We start from the raw sequence: 17888 nt of genomic DNA, 5'->3' as shown, positions 1-17888 counted from the left end.
ACCTTTTCTGTTCTGCTAGTCCATTCATAGAATCCATACTATAGCTTCTATGAATGAAACATTCTCTGAATGGGGGAGGTGGGGCTATCAATCATCCACACATCCTACATTCAGAGATCCTGTTTCATTCACAGAAGCTGTAGTACTACTTCTATGAATGCACAGCTAGGTGGAAATGGTGGGCATAGTGAGGCTCTCTTGATGACAGCCTATTACAACCCCTTATTACTATTAAGATTTCAACTAAAAGAAAAGGAATCAGCAGAAGGAACATATCCTACTGACATTAAGTTTTGACTCTTGTGCTGATTTTTCTGTATTTAATTTTAGCTATACTTAGGTTTTAAAGTTGTTGTAAAGGCTTAAGGCTTTTTACATTAATGCATTCTGTGCTTTAAGGTAAATAACCTTCCATGGTCAGCCCCCAACTCCCCCAAAATAGTACTTACCTGAGCCTGATCTCGATCCAGCACTGTGCCTGAGAGCAGCAGTTTTGCTCTCTCTCTCCCCTCACAGGACATGGAGGCAGCAGTGGGAGCCATTGGCTCCTGCTGATGTCAATCAAATCCTGTGAGAAGGAAGCAGGGGGTGGGACCAATCTGCACGGTGTGTGTCAATAGACAGACACAGTGTAGTTCAGGATCGAGCCCTCATGTCTGTCCCCATACCAAGTGGCTTGCCATGGGGGAAGACACAGAAGAGGAGGAGTGGACAGTGCCAGTGGGAATTGCACAGAGCAGCTAAGTATGACATGTTTGTTATTTAAAAAATCAAAAAATCACATTCACTTTAAGGGGCCACCATTAGAGTGAACCTGTTGCTTAGCCCTGCAAGGACAAAGCACAGATTCACTTTACATATAAACCTCTAAAATCTATAATCCTATACTGGTGCTATGTTGTAAAAGTAATATGTTTATTCTTACCTGGTGATAAATGCTCTGGCCTCCTCAACTATCTGACTAACTTTTAACTCCAGATCCATTGGTTGTTCAACAATGTCAAAGTTTCTGATTAATATGCAGTTCCAGTGTGGTAGAAATGCAACGGCCACATACCAATATAGCAAGAAAATTGAGCCAAAAAATGCAAAAATAAAAAGTTTCCAGGGAACAGTCATTAAATGTAATAGTTTGATAACTACTAGTGTAAGCACAGTAATAGTGAATATCTGTGCATAAAATTTCAATTGTTTCTTGTTATCTAATAACATTTCACTTGGTCTTGAGGCTTCACAGTCATTAATAAGACTAAAAGGAATACCAAAAAAATAATCAAAGCCATGGTTTAATGGATGGTGGCAAAAGTCATTCCGCGATTCACAATTTACACCTAAGTGCCACTTTCCTGTTTGAAACAAAAATATATATGAAAACATTTCAGTTTTATTAGGACACAATAAAATAAAAAGGATTATTAAAAAAAGAACTCACAGACACCAGATTGCCTTAAAATATTGCTGGAAAGTCACATTTCTACTTGGAATAATTGGTTGGATTTTGTTCAAACAGTTTTTGCAACAAAATTAACAATTTTGCCATGGGCAACATTTGGCAGAAATGAAAACTCATTTTCACTCATTGAACTGCTTATCATGAAATGCAAAATCATGTATGCTTGGAAAAAATGGAGCTGATTTTTGGTACAACAGATCTGCGATACTGAAAAGGAGCACCCTCAGGAGTCATTTAATATTTTCATTACCATCACCATACCTATTAGGGACCATTTACACAAGCATTACCCTCTGAAGAACGATGAGGAGGCATTATGTGACCTCCTCACCACATGTTTTGACCCCTAAAAGTCTGCAACACTGCATCACAACGGTGCGCCTTGCACACCGCTGGGGTTTTTTTTATGGTGCCCCACTCATTTGAATCATATGTGTCATATGCATACACCATAGAACTGACTTTGCAGTTGAGGTGGCAGTTAAATGCAGCTCAACCTCCTATGTTTAGTACCCCCAGCCACATGTGTAATCTGCTATAGCAGCTGGTAGTTTGTTTTCATTTTTCTCCCAGTTTTCTGGTAGAATTGACAGCGCTTTGCTCACTTTTGCCCTATACATCCCTATATATCCTAGGCTTACCTGTCCCTCTTGGGTGCCGCAGACTTCCATAGTGAGTGTTATGATGAAGAGCTGTGGGAGATCAGAGAACATCCCTTTGCTGATCTCCACTGTGAAATATAATATATCAATTTCAGAGCTGTTAAATCTCAGTTGGGTTCAAATGACCCTTGGGTTATTTGGGTTCAAATGACCCTTGATGCATCCTTAAAGTATAACTAAGATAGAGTGCATAGGGATTAGAACACCTGCCAGTTTGCATTGCTATCTGTGCTTCTGTTATTGAGATATACCCTCTGTATTGGCCTGTTTTCTATTATCATCGGATGCGAAAGTAAAAGAAACATTTTGGACTGACACCAGAACAGTACTAGAGGGAAAATATTCCATTGGGGACATTAGTCCTGGTGACTCTGCTGCCATCTGAGTATTCCCTCACTTTAGAGGGATTTTTTCTTCCTTCCTGTTGTAGCTATGGGACAGAAAGTAAAGGGAATCTCCCCAATGGGATACAGATGAAAAAAAAACTGATATACCTTCTTTGCTCTATCCAAAAAAAAAATAGTTATGCTTTTAGTTCTACTTCAAAGCCTAAATGCAGCCAAAAAAAAAAAAAAACAGAACAAGGGACATAGTCTACAGTCAGTAGGATGTGCTCTTGTACTGACGACTCTTCTTCCATGTAGTCTGTGGTGCGCCCACTTGCTGCTGGTTGTGAGTGAGGATGTAAGTGCATCTGCACTTGTCAACACAAGCATTTCTCCCTCTCCTTGGCTGCCAGTGAAGAGGAGAGAGAAGACATAGGACACAGTTAAGGCTGTGTTTGCATTACCATAAAGCCAGAAGAGAGCCTGTCCACTGCCCTATAGTGCAGAGAGCATTGTGACTGGCTGCTGTGCAGCCTGGGAGCACAGAGCACTTCGGTGGACCCCCTGGAATTGTGGAGGAATTGTGGAGGATGTAGTCCCCAGAGAAAGATTTCTATTGAACCATGGACTTGAACTATGGACTTCTTTTCCATCAGGACAAGAAGCTGGGAGGGGTAAAAGGAGAGTTCTAGAGCAGGTGGGAGTCATATGGGGGACAGTGAAGGTAAATATATGGGTGACAGAGCTGCCTCCTGGAGGGTCCTTCAAAGTATTGGGAATACTGAGAAACTGCTGCTGACAGGTCAGTGAGAGATCGTTATCGCAAATTCCTGAGTTGCAGCTAATGAGTCCAGATGGAGAGCGTTAGGAGGTGAAATCCCAGAATAATAGGTGGTGTGAGGCCGTTGGCTACAAATACGTGCCCACTTATTTTTAGGATACAGTTTGGGCACTTACACCTTTAGGGATCTACTCAAGTCTGAGTGCTCCAACGCCAGAACTTTGGCGTCCAAGGATTACCAACAGACTGGCGGGGGGGGGGGGGGGGAGTGTTTGTAGAAACTAACGCACCTTTAGTTCCCAGTACCACTGCTTAGTTAGGATCTCCCTGATTTTAGGGTTTGGAAAAGAGACATTAGGTCCTCCTGTTGATTGTAGTGTTATATAATATTGGCACAACTAAATATTCCTTCTTTAGCCTCAGTGTGTTAGAGGGTGTGCAATTAAAGGGGGTAAATGTCACATTTCATTGAAACCCTCTTCTGTCCTTTAGTTATACTTTAATCCCCACTGCACTGGAAGATTACTATGGTAGGGGTAAGGGAACATGGATGGGTGGATTCCAATTAAAAGAAGAGGTTTCAACACAAAGGATCCATCCTATAAAAGTGTTGCTAAACCCATGACTCTGCATTCACTATATCTGGTCTTCTACAGTACACATACCATGGAAATGCAATTATTTTAGTAAATATAAACTGCTAAATACATTTTCTCATCAGCAGTTAGAGCAGTCTTGTGACTTCTATCAGTGTCCAGCAGAGCACTGGTTAAAGCTTGTAGGAGGAGTTTTCTTTCTGCTCTAGGAGGATGCAGAACCCCTGACCTCTATCTGGACAGAGTTCATTGGCCCTGTGCTGACCACATGCATCCTAACAAGAAAAAAAAAACGTCTCTAGCAATACACACCAAACTGAGCATGTACAGAGTGCCTCCACATGATATGTCTTATCAGGAGATAAGAGGGAGACACTGGAAGAAGGGGAGGATCAGAGAAGTTAGGATCAAACAGCATTTTTACACAAGGCTTTTTTTTTCACTAGTAATGTCGGTGATCAGCAACTTATAGTGGGACTGTGGGTCTGCGGGACTGCGTCGGACATTCTGACACTAAGGGGAACTGACTTGGTGTCACTGACATCCCTAGTGACACCAATACAGTGATCAGTGCTAATGAAAAGCACTGACACTGTACTAATGGCACTGGGCAGGATGGGGTTAACATCTGGGGCAATCAAAGGGTTAACTGTGTGATGTGTGCTGTTTTACACTGTGTGGCTGTGTTTGTGCTTCACTTTAAGCATACTGCTTTGCTCAAATGAAAGCTCAAATAAATTCCCCAAATGAAAAAGGAGGAAGCAGCTGCCGTGGCAAGGTTGAAATTTCTCAAACAAGCAGTAGGAGAAAGTAACAATCCAGATTGCTTTGTCACAACAGAACAAAAATATCTGGATGAATGCACCAGTGAATACATTTTAACCACTTGACCTCCAGAGGATTTACCCCCCTTAATGACCAGGCCTCTTTTTGCTACTTGGCGCTACACTAATTCAATTGATAATTGCGCAGTCATGCAATGCTGCACCCAAACGAAATTTACATCCTTTTTTTCACACAAATAGAGCTTTCTTTTGGCGGTATTTGATCACCTGTGCGCTTTTTATTTTTCACACTATAAACAAAAAAAGGCCAAACATTTTGAAGAAAAACAATATTTTTTACTTTCAGCTATAAAAAATATATAGTAAACTCAAAGTTGGTTATAAATTTAGGCCAAAATGTATTCTGCTACATGTTTTCGGTAAAAGAAATCCCAATAAGTGTATATTGATTGCTTTGTGTGAAAGTTATAGCGTCTACAAACTATGGTATAGATACTGCAATTTACGCCATTTTTTTGCTATACAGCGCTGCGCTAGTTTAACGGACAATTGCGCGGTCATGCAATATGGTACATAAATGTACATGCTTTTTTTTCCCACAAATTGAGCTTTCTTTTGGTGGTATTTGATCACCTGTGCGGTTTTTATTTTTTGCGCTATAAAAAAACAGGCTGACAATTTTGAGGAAAAAAACTATATTTTGGACTTTTTGCTATAAAACATGTCTAGTAAAAAAAAATTAAAAATCAAATTTAGTCATAAATTTCTGCCAAAATGTATTCTGTGACATGTCTTTGCTAAAAAAAAAAACCCAATACGTGTAAATTAATTGGTTTACGTGAAAGTTATAGCGTTTACAAATGGCGGGAAAGATACTGGGATTTTTAAAGTTTTTTTATACTAATAATGGCGGCGATCAGCGACTTATGGCGGCGATCAGTGATTTATGATGGCAATCAGCGACTTATGGCGGAACTGCGGGACTGCGGCGGACATTCTGACATTGGGGGGTACTGACTTGGGGTCACTGACATCCCCAGTGACACCAATACAGTGATCAGTGCAAAAAAAAAAACACTGACACTGTACTAATGGCACTGGGGAGGAAGGGGTTAAGTTTATTTTTCAGGGAAAGGGTTAACTGTGTGAGGGGAGTGTTTTACTAGGGGCGGGGGTGTGTACTGGAGGGAACACCGCTAATCGGGAGAGAAAAACTCTTCTGTCCCGATCAGCTTGTCCTGGAGCTGTCAGGGAACTGACAGAAAGCACAGCTACTGCAGCTGTGCTCTCTGTCAGCGATTGCCGCCGATCGCCGGGACATAGCCGGTTACGACCGGCTGTGACCCGGCGACTGACATCCGCGGCTGTGATCGGCGGCGCGTACCTGTTTACAAAACGCACATTTTAAAACGTGCTTTTGTCCAGCCATGACGCCCTGCCGCCCTATTTATACAGTGGCTGGGCGGCATGTGGTTAAAGTGGTTGTAAACCCTTACATGTACGCAGTGAAGCGACTGGTCTCAGGTCACTTTTCGACCATGCAATTCCTGTACGGTTCCTGCAAATGTGATTGCATCCTGATCAGGTTGCAGGATGAGATGCATGGGGATGCCATTCAGAATGAATTATACTCACCCACGACTCGCAAAAGAAATGCGATATGGCTGCAAGTGGTTGCAGTCTGCGGGCTAGTGTGAACCTTGCCTAACTGAGACAAATGCACACTATAGAGGTATATGCTTTGTTCATATTTCATGCCTGAGGTTTACAACCACTTTGAAGCACAATATTCACAAAAATATAGAGCTGTCCCTTGCACCTATTACTAGCAACATCTGACTCTCAATAGCAAGACCTTCCAAGCTGCAAATGTGTATGCCACTTCAAATACGAAACACAGATGTGGCAAAGTTCAGTGACTGTCCTAAGACTTACAGGTCTTGAAGATCAACTCTTCAAAGCTGCAATTGCTGATCTTAATCATACTGGCAAAGGGGAATGTGATTTCTTCGTTAGGTGGCTAAGGCCAGAAAATGCAGTTTGTGTTAAGAGATTGAGAGAAATGAATGTGGACTGCTCAGATGTAGGGCTTGTTGCTGTATGGTTAAGGCTCAAGCAAACTTATGGTAGCTCTGAAGTTATAGAAAGTGCTTTATTTAAGAGACTTCTAACCTTTCCAAAAATAACAAGAATCATCACAACCTCCAAGAACTGAGTGACCTACGGATGGAGTTAGTGTTGGCAAAGGCAGGCCCTCATCTGGCAGGACTAGGATATTAGCTCATGGTATAAATCCAGTGGTGTCAAAACTGCCATACAGCCTGTAACAGTGGGATTGCACAAAATGTAAACTGACTATGCTAGCATGGATCAGATACTATGCTTAACGTGGTCAGTTTATTCTCAGGAAGAGGGACACAGGCAAGATCAACCAAGTATTAGAGAACACTGGCAAGAACAAATAAAATAGTGACAGTAAACTGCACATTACATACATTACATACCAGGCACTTATACCCCCTTCTTTACCAGGCCAATTTTCAGCTTTCAGCGCTGCCGCACTTTGATTGACAATTGCACGGTCATGCAACATTGTACCCATATGAAATTTTGATCATTTTTTTTCTCACAAATAGAGCTTTCTTTTGGTGGTATTTAATCGCCACTGGGCGCTTTACTTTTTGCGCTATAAAAAAAAAATGCAAAAAATTTGAAAAAAAAAAAAAGTTTCTTTGTTTCTATTATAAAATTTTTCAAACAGGTATTTTTTCTCCTTCACTGATGTGCGTTGATGAGGCAGCACTGATGGGCACTGATAGGCGGCACTGATGGGCACTGATAGGCAGCACTAAAGGGCACTGATAGGCAGTACTAATGAGGTGGCATGGATAGGCGGCACTGATAGACAGCACTAATGAGGTGTCACGGATAGGCAGCACTAATATGCAGCACTGATAGGCGGCACTGATAGGTGACACTGATGATGGGTACTGATAGACGGCACTGACTGGCATCACTGCTGGGCACTGACTGGCGGCACTGACTGGCACAACCCCTGGGCACTGACTGGTGGCACTGACTGGCAGCACTGCTGGGCTGCACTGGTGGGTGGCACTGGTGGGCAGCACTGGTGGGTGGGCACAGGTGGGTGGCACTGGTGGGCACAGGTGGGTGGGCACAGGTGGGTGGCACTGCTGGGCACAGGTAGGTGGCACTTCTGGGCACAGGTGTGTGACACTGCAGAGTGGCACAGGTGGGTGCACTGCTGGGCACAGGTGGGTGATCTGCTGGGCACAGGTGGGCGGAGCTAGTGGGCGCACTGCTGGGCACAGGTGGGCGGAACTTGCGAGTGGCACTGCTGGGCACCGATCATCAGGGCACTGATCATCAGTGCCCTGATGATCGGTGCCGATCCCCGCTCTGACAACTGCCGGTTCTCGGCAGTACTTTCCTCACGATCTGACAGCGTGAGGAAAGTGCAGCCGAGAACCAGCACTTGCATTTCCCTCTGATCAGCGTGTCATTGGACACCGCTGATCACGTGGTAAAAGGCCGCTGTGATTGGCCTTTTACCACATCACGTGATCAGCTGTGTCCGTAGGACGTCCACTCAGAACTGGCCGGCCGCAGTGCAGCCGACATTCGGCTATCTGCGGTCGGCAGGTAGTTAAAGAGCCAGTAAAGTTTTTTTTTTAGGTTTACAAATACCAAAAAGTTCTTTGAGATCTTTGACATAAAAAGACATGCAACAACATATACTCTAAACCAGGGGCGGACTGACCATTTGGAAACTCGGGCACTGCCTGAGGGCCCGGGGTCAGTAGGGGGCCCCATGAGATGCCCCTGGTACCTTTTTCATAGGCTTTTTTGAGTTTGGCAAGGACACAGGGGCCCCATGATCCCCTATTGCCCGGGGGCCCCATGAGTTGTCAGTCCGCCCTGCTCTAAACATCTGTCCTGGTATCATAGAGACTTTCAGTAGAAGGGCTAATGAGTACATGGTCTCTTCGATCAAGGATTATATGCATGTACCCTTGCCAGTTGAATATGATCAGTTATCTGTAAATGGGGAAGAGATTCCTAATCCAGGAGCTGCATATTTTCTTCCTTAATTAAGGCCTGGCTGATCGAATGCCTACTATGAACCAGAACACTGAAATCTTAGTCTTGCAAAGAAGAGACATCCTTAGAGTACATATGGTGTGCTAGCAGTGCAATGGTTCTGACAATGCCACATATGCACAAAGACTGGATCTAGGCTGGGTAATAGCAGATAATGTATGTTTGGAGAAAATACGAAAACCACTTGAAGTCAACTCTTTCAAAGCTCATGTAGCGCTGCCCCTGAAGGAGCCGCTTGACTGTTTTCCATGGGCTTCCTCTTGCTTCACCCGCAGCCAGGTGCACACACACACTTCTTGGCTCGTTGTCTTCAATCACCAGTCTAGAGGATGTTTTGTTTTTGAAGTTTATTGTAGAATTGGGGATAGGGATGGGAAATTGTAGTAGGACACTCCAAAATAATAACTATTCACACTGAAGACATCTAGCTGATCTCTTAGTTGAATACTTATGATGTCTTGGCTGACAGTAGATAGCAGGCTCCTCTTGTAACATATAGCAGCAAGTAGTTTTAGGAGCAAGCAAAATCCATTTAGCTGTAGCGACACTTGGACAAGCTCTTCAGAACACTAGCCAGTGTTCCATTTTTCAGACCCAAACTGACTATCAAGCACCAGAGGGGTAGCAAAGCACACAGAGTCTCCAAGACCTCTCAGTGTCTGTACTCACAAGTCCAAGGACAGAATGGTTGCTTCCTTCCAATCTTACAAGTGACTCTCTCCAGTGATACCAGACCGATCTTTGGCAGACAGCTCCTCTCAGTCAGCTTCCTGAAGAACCAGTGTCACTCTCTCTAACTTCAGGCTCTAAAGTTGAACCACCTGAGGACACATAGCAGCAAGTGCCAGACAAGGCAGCCTACCTGCAGCCTGGCTGGTGCAATCCACTCCTGGGAAAGTCACTGTACCCATGGGCTCTCAGAATATAAATACCACTCCCATCATTCAATGGGGCAACTCTCCCCTGCAATTGGCCAGAGCTGTATCCATTCATACTGTGCATTTGCCTAGCCCCTACCCATATTTTGGAAGACTCTCATAGCTTCCTGAAGGCGAGCAGAACATAGACAAACTCCAATAGCACCAGGGAAGCATGAGCAGACCCAACCCATCAATCACAGCACTCTGTCAAGCAGAATACCACATTGAATTGACTTGACAGCCCCTCTGGTAAGCAGAGAAACACAACTGTGCTTAACCTACCTATACACATCCTAGCACCTGACTAGGAGGGTGCTACACTCATGTATTAGGAAATGGATGTACCACCTTTTTCAAACCATTTCCTCGTTATTATGAAGTGAAGGTGAAGCTTATAGACATCATCCTTAAAGTGATAATAAAACAAATTGTAGTGAGCGCTCTTAAATACATACAGCAGCTTGAACACTCCAGGTAACCATAATACCTTCAAGATATATGTATATAAATGTAAATAATAACAGTGCAGCGCTCAAAATGAATTAAAGGCAGTATAAAGTCTATGCGATATCCACGGTGTTGTCTGGATTTGATGAAAAACTTCCAGAATATTTACTGCTTCAAATAATAGCAATGCGCACTCACCAGAAACGCATGGATTATGCGCATGTAGGAATAATCATCCTAGATGTCAGATCCATCGAAGACCAAGTGGTGGGCATCCCTCTCACGGTGGGTCATCAAAGACTCCAAATCAGATCCAGAGGTCCCCTTAAGGTTAGTCAGGTAATCCACACTGGTAGTAATGATCCCTCCTCTGGATGGTATAGGCACCTTCTCTTATTATCGGTAGTTAGTTCATCATTTCTCTGAAGGCACTTAGGATTTTCAGCAAGTAGTCCATGCAGTAGGCTCTCACATATCTTCAACAAGTCCCAGACTAGTGGGTGAACCCTCTCTAGGAGATGCACACAGCAAAACCACCATCTCCTAGAGAGGGTTCACCAACTAGTCTGGGACTTGTTGAAGATATGTGAGAGCCTACTGCATGGACTACTTGCTGAAAATCCTAAGTGCCTTCAGAGAAATGATGAACTAACTTCCGATAATAAGAGATGGTGCCTATACCATCCAGAGGAGGGATCATTACTACCAGTGTGGATTACCTGACTAACCTTAAGGGGACCTCTGGACCTGATTTGGAGTCTTTGATGACCCACCGTGAGAGGGATGCCCACCACTTGGTCTTCGATGGATCTGACATCTAGGATGATTATTCCTACATGCGCATAATCCATGCGTTTCTGGTGAGTGCGCATTGCTATTATTTGAAGCAGTAAATATTCTGGAAGTTTTTCATCAAATCCAGACAACACCGTGGATATCGCATAGACTTTATACTGCCTTTAATTCATTTTGAGCGCTGCACTGTTATTATTTACATCATCCTTAAAGTGCCTGATGTCACTCCTATGCTCCGTGAAGTGAAGACAGCTTAGGAAGTACAGTGTTATGTACTACACCTGACGACAAGAAAATAGCTCTGTCTGTTGAGGATAGAGAATTAATCAGGGTTATTCTTCATGGATAACTCCAAAAGCTCGATTGCACCTTTACAGACAAACCATTTACCAAATATGGTGTTCTCCCAGTGGCGAACAGTCTATATGATCCACTGGGTTTTGTAGCTCTTATCTCCACGCAAGGGAAATCCTTACTAGGACAGTCATCAGAGATTACTAAGGACTGGGATTCTTTGCTACCAACTGACAAATAATCACAATGGGATTCATGGGAATAATCTCTACATGCCTTAGATGGGATTCAGATACCATGTTTACCACTTCCATTTTCCTTGGAAGAAAGGAGATTCATACTTTCTCAGATGCATACACTGAGGCCATAGCAACTGTTGTCTACCCCAAGAAAATAGACTCTTGTAATCAAACCCATGATGGGTTTCTGTCGGCAAAACCAAATTGGCACCTAAGCCTGAACATACACATTCTGGGGTTGAACTTTGTAGGATTGTGCTAGCTGTGGAAATAGCAGACTTCATACTGTGTGAGCTAGACATTGAAGTAAACTATGTCCAATTTGATACAGATAGCAAAGTTGTTTTGGGCTACATACTGTATACAACCAGCCAAAACACTTCTATGTCTATGTCAGCAAGTACGCAAAAAGGATTAGGAATTCCTCCTAGCCAGAACAATGTTATTATGTTCCATCTGAAAATAATTCTGCAGATTATGCAACAAGACCAGTGTCCACATGTGCCTTTGCAGATTCTTCCTGGTCAACAGGCCTAGAGTTCCTGCTGGATCATGCAGAAGAAATTACTGCTGACTTTTTCAGTCTCCTAGAGCCTGACAAAGTCCCAGAGATCCATCCAGAAGTTAATCAAAATCTAAAAGTTGGACACTGCTTCCTGCACAAAGACAAGCAAGTTTAGAGTACAAGCTGGCCCAGGGATTTCAAGCCTAGTGATTAAGGCAAAGTACACAAGGCAGAAGTGAATGTCAAAAGACAAGGTACTGTAAAGACTTTCTTCAGAACTATCACTTAACTTTTACTGCTTTTGCGTTTTGGGAACTGAACTTTGTTTTACCTGCACTAGACAAAGACATTTCATTTTCTGATAACCAGCAGGAGAATGTATCAGTAACATCCAGTCTTTATATGTTAGACAATACAATACTTCTTGCCTTAATTATTTAGGTTATGTATTGCATTATATGCATGTTCTCATTTTGTTCAGGTTGTCCATCTTTCAGGTTTATAAAAAATATAAAAATATAAACATAAAAATAATCCCCCTGCGCTCCACTGGTATGAACAAAACAACCCCAAATATATGCAAGCTGCTACCACCTATTCCCAATACCACAGGATGTATGACATAAAAAAAACAATATTGGTGAAGCGCTTCACATGAAAAGCTAAATAAGTAGGTGCAATGATATAAAAATACATATAAAGTGACCACACTGTATTGAAAGGTATAGATAACTAGTGCTAAATAATCCCCCCAAAAAATATAAGTGCCAAGTGCTGAAAGTGCAAAACAGGTCATGCGTTTGCTGACTAGATCGTGCCAAAATACAATATAAGCACAGTAAACATAATACACATTAACATTACACATTCTAACTGAAAGTGAAAAGTGCTCTGTATGGGTATGAATATTGGTTAAAAGTAAAATCCACAATAAAGTGCAAAACAGGTCATGCGTTTGCTGACTAGATCGTGCCAAAATACAATATATGCACAGGGAAATAATACACAATGACATTGCACACTAACTGAAAGTGACAGGTGCTCAGTATGAGTATGAATATTGGTTAAAAGTAAAATCCACAATAAAGTGCAATAACAAAGTGCTTGACATTTCATGTGCAAACACCGCGATGTCAGTGCTTCAATTCTTCACTCCTCACTCCAAACATGATGCGTGTTAGCATGCCACATGTGTATATCGTAATCCAAAAGTGGCTAAAGTGCCTCCTCACCTTAACCATGCGACCCCTAAAGGCCACAATGCTTTAGGTAATACAGCTCCACCAGACTGGGGATCTCTGTAATATTACTCCTGTAGTACCACTCGATCTCCTCTGCCAGGTCACTTATGCCCTCAGATGGTAATACCCCCGGGATAATCACAAGGCCATAGAGAGGTAGACAAAGAGAGCCTCCATAGTGAAATGCCGTTTATTCCATATAGCAGATGAAAACAAGCCAAAAGAGATCACTCACAGTATAGCAGATCTCATCCAGCAGGTCTGCCATGTACTGTGGGTGTACTACAAGGTGCTGGGTGTTCAAAGATGGCATCTGCCGAAGGTGCGTAACCAGAAGTACGTCACCGCGCTCTATACCTTACTCCACGATATCACGTGGCTTCATCAGGATCCTGATTATTACAAATGACTCAATGACCACTCAATTCCTTATTTGTTACCGTGCTGTCACAGGGATAGCAAATGACTTGAAATGCCAAAGAAGATCACAGACAGCAATAAAAATTTGACCAAATTCATTATTTTCCCAAGTGTTCCCAAATCTTAAAACAAATTGGCTGTGTTGAGCTTATTTAAGCTGCCTGCCAATGTACTTATAGTATTTACGATCTGCTGGTTACTATCTGTAGTTCAACCTAATTCTTTTCTGATTGCTGCATTTATAGGAATCATTTAGGGCAAAACACGATTCTAATGGAATGGTTTCTATGCCGAAACCATGAAAAATATACAACAAGCAAACGCACACCAATATCTCTCATTTAATCCTAAAACAGAGGTTGGATTAATCAAGATGAACACTCTGAAACATTACATACATAAAATATGGATACTTCTCAGCAATACTCACCAATAATTCCAGTTGAATAACCCTGTTGCTTTAATATCTTTGCAAATGTTGTTTCATTACTGGGAAGACCACCAGATGCAGCATTCCACATCAAAACCTCATAATCATTGTGACCTGTCATGCCTAGACATAGGGAAATGGATCCAAAAAAGAGAAGCACCAATAGTTATACTAAATACAGAGAGGAAATACATTTTATGAGAAAAAATATTTTTTTCCTGTGTGCATCACAATGCAACATCCATAGAAGAAGAAAATGTATTTTATCATCAGAGAATGAGTTTGGGAGAGAAGGTCTCATAAAACATTGTAAAAGAGCACCAGTTTGCCCTAAAATAAACGTAGAATGATTTTATTTTACTTCTTCTTAATATTAATTATCTTATTAGTACTATCTTAATAAATAATATTAGCCAATTTACAAAAAAACTAAGCTGATGTTTGGCACCCTGAACATGTCAGATGCTGCACTTGAAGAATGAAACCATCCAAGAGGTGCTGGAACTTTGATGTGAGTTCTTAGACAGAAGCAAAAGAGCAAAAACTTTGCAGAGCTCACTGGGTCAAGTTAGACTGCTCACAGCTGACAGAGCTACTGTGCAGTAGGTGCCCAGCAGATTACCAGATTACCAGAAAACACATATGCCAATGGAAGGAGTGCCAGAAAAAATAGAAAAGTCAAAATTAATTTATTGGTTTGCACTAAAAAAACAGCTAATGCATATTGAGGGTCTGAAAAAACTCCCCCTGCATCAGGTCATCAGGAACTGCATTTCAGGCACCCTATATTTAGCAAGTTGGCCACCATTGCACTGGTGGATGTTTCAAAGATATATATATATATATATATATATATATATATACTTAAAGTGGTTGTAAAGGTAGAAGGTTTTTTTCACCTTCATGCATTCTATGCATAAAGTTAAGAAAAACCTTCTCTGTGCAGCAACCCCCACAGCTCCCCCCTCCCCAATACTCACCAAAGCTTCCTCTCGATCCAGCGATGTGCACTGGAGTCTCGGTTATCCTGGGACTCCCTCTCTTCATTGGCTGCTGTCAATAACAACCAGAGAGCAAATAAGGAGGGAGAGGGGGCGGGGCTTGGTGTCAATGGACATCAAGCCTTGGGTGCCCACATAGCAAGCTGCTTGCTGTGGGGGCACTCAACAGGAGGGAGGGGCCAGTAGCGCCTCATGGGCACCTGAGAAGAGGAGGATTGGAGCTGCTCTTTGCAAATCCACTGCACAGAGCAGGTAAGTATGGTATGTTTGTTATTTTAAAAGAAAACATGTTTTCCCTTTACAATTGTTTTAAGCAAGGGGAAATGTAAAAAGTCTTTTTTCATGCCCCTGTTCCAAAATCACCTGTGTGCTTGAGTGCATGAAATTCCATGAGAATGCGCTTCTGCAATGTGCTCTATCTGAAGATCCGCTTTAAATGTTGTTAGATGAGCGCTAAATGACCAACCTATATGGTCTTTGGGAGTCTGTGAGTACAACTCACATTCCTGGTGATCACTGGGAAAGGAACCGAGGGAACATTTTCCCTTCAAAAACACAAACAGCAATAAACATCCAAAGGTGAATCTAATCTTTACCCATGCTATCCTAAAAAATAACACTTTTGCTAAGGTCCCTTTTTCTTCTTTTTCTTATTTTCTTTCATATTTTCTAAAAGCAGAGGCACTTTAGAATAAAAAGGTGATAGTTGCAAATTTTTATGTCGCATGATATTTGCGCAATGGTTTATTAATTGCAAATTTTCAGGAAAAAAATATAATAAAATGAATTTTAGTGCAAAAACACACAATAGAATGCATATTTTTGGTTATCATATAAAAGATGAGGTTACATCAAGTAAACAGATACCAAACATTACATGTCTTAAAATTGCATGCACCTGCGATAGCACTAAAAACTACGGTCCCCAAAAATCACCATAGCTGACACTTTAAAAGCATTTACAGCTCAGTAGTTTAGAGTTAACTAGGAGCTCTGGTGCTAGAATTATTGATCTCGCTCTGACATTCATTGGGATATGTCACTCGTGAGGTGCAACCACGTTTTACCTACTTGTGCACACCCTGGGCTTGCGTTTGCGTTGATGTGCGGGGCAACAGGGGTTATGGCAATTTTTTAAATTCTAATAGATTTTACCATAGTTTTAATGTTTAAAACATTTTTTTTTTTACTTGATTGCTTTCACAAGGAGTTAATAAACCCCTATGTGATATCATGGGGCAGGTAACAGGTATGCTTTATGGAGACATTATGGGGTTTATTTACTAAAGCTGGAGAGTCCAAAATCAGACTCCCTTCTGCATAGAAACCAATCAGCTTTTAACCTCAGCTTGTTCAATGAAGCTTTGGCAATGAAACCTGGAAGCTGATTGGTTTCTATGCAGAAGGGAGTCTGATTTTGGACTCTCCAGCTTTAGTAAATAAACCCCTATGGGTCTAATACATTTCAATGTCTCCCCTGCCCTTCACACCATCTAACCAAAGACAGATCGACTTGTTTAGATGTGTCCCCTGGCTGTACTGGCCAGGAAAGTGTGCATCTGAAAGCAGAAGTGACATCACTTCCGGTTTCTCAGTTTCCATGTGAGATTGAGGCATGTACTTTCCTCGGTCTCACAGCGCTCTCCATCCCCTAGCCAATGGTTGTGTTCCTGGGCTCTGGTGAGATCTGAGATCCTGGGAACCATGGGAGGAGGGGGGCCGCTGGTGGGAGGGGGCACCGTGTTGCCGGCTCTGTGAAAGTGATCAGCAGCTATGGAGCTGTCGCCTCACTTTCACGTTCAAGCTGGCAACCAGCCATCAACCTGTGATTAAAGGTTCACTTTTGGATATAAGTTAACTCTATGTGTTTTAGATGTGACTTTTAAATCTGTTCATATACGTGAACTATATAAAAAGTTTTATATTGCTGTAAATGTTTTATCTAATTTTGCTGCTTAATAGATATGTACTTGGAAAAAACATCTTGTGTTTTTTTTTTTTACATTGTGGGGTTATTACAGTATCTCACAGAAGTGAGTACACCCTTCACATTTTTGTAAATATTTTATTATATCTGCCATGAGGTGCCATGTTGAACTTCCAGTGACCAGTATGAAAGAATGAGAGTGAAAACACCATATTTAACACACCTGCTCCCCATTCACACCTGACACCTTGTAACTCTAATGAGTCACATGACTCCGGGGAGGGAAAATGGCTAATTGGACCCAATTTGGACATTTTCACTTAGGGGTGTACTCACTTTTGTTGCCAGCGGTTTAGGCATTAGTGTTGTCATATGAAAAGATAGAATAAAATATTTACACAAATCTGAGGGGTGTACTCAATTCTGTGAGATATTGTATGTGTATTTAGTGTAGTTTATTTTATTTTGGGATCTATTTATAAATGTTCACCCAGGATTTACACATTTTTCCATTTGAATAAAAAAAAAAAATCCCAGAGGATGAGAATTGCAGGTTTAAAAGCTTAAGGAAATAGACCCCTTAGTGCTGTGTTTTTTTTAATTTGTGTTGCCTTGTGGAAGGGATCCAGCACATCCCTGAAATGTTTGCTTATTTGACCCATGTGACATTGCACTAATAAATGACCGTATATGTTTGCAATGGAGTGCTGGTGATGCCTCGTCGATTTAGGGATCCGTAAACTCCTTTTCTCTTAATATTTTGGTTCCCGCAATCCCCTGGGAATGTAAGTTTCCCTGTTTCCTTCCCTCAGCAGCTCAGAGAGATCACACCTAATGAGCCAGAGATGGCTGGGCATGTGAACTGCAGCCAGGTGTATGGTGCTCCGCTGGTCATCCCTGTGTGTGGGCAGCAACCCAGTAACATGCAGCTTCTATGGAAGACT

At 42.0% G+C, this 17888-nt stretch overlaps 1 protein-coding gene across 2 annotated transcripts in view; it reads right to left on the bottom strand.

The window, feature by feature from the left end:
- Positions 1-17888, bottom strand: part of LOC149457299 (arylsulfatase L-like) — a 54670-nt gene that overhangs the window by 31719 nt on the left and 5063 nt on the right. For both annotated transcript variants that reach the window (XM_089683885.1, XM_089683884.1), the window contains exons 4-5: positions 14017-14139; positions 926-1346 (exon numbers count right to left, since the gene is read on the bottom strand). In XM_089683885.1, the coding sequence (XP_089540011.1) occupies positions 926-1346; positions 14017-14139 (544 nt within the window). The remainder of the gene's footprint in view (positions 1-925; positions 1347-14016; positions 14140-17888) is intronic.

Source organism: Staurois parvus, unplaced genomic scaffold (assembly GCF_062004578.1).
Source record: "Staurois parvus isolate SC_StPar_1 unplaced genomic scaffold, SC_StPar_1.0 ptg000327l, whole genome shotgun sequence".
NCBI lineage: Eukaryota > Metazoa > Chordata > Amphibia > Anura > Ranidae > Staurois > Staurois parvus.
Note: the sequence above shows the minus strand (reverse complement) of the source record. Positions and strands in the feature narration are given on the sequence as shown.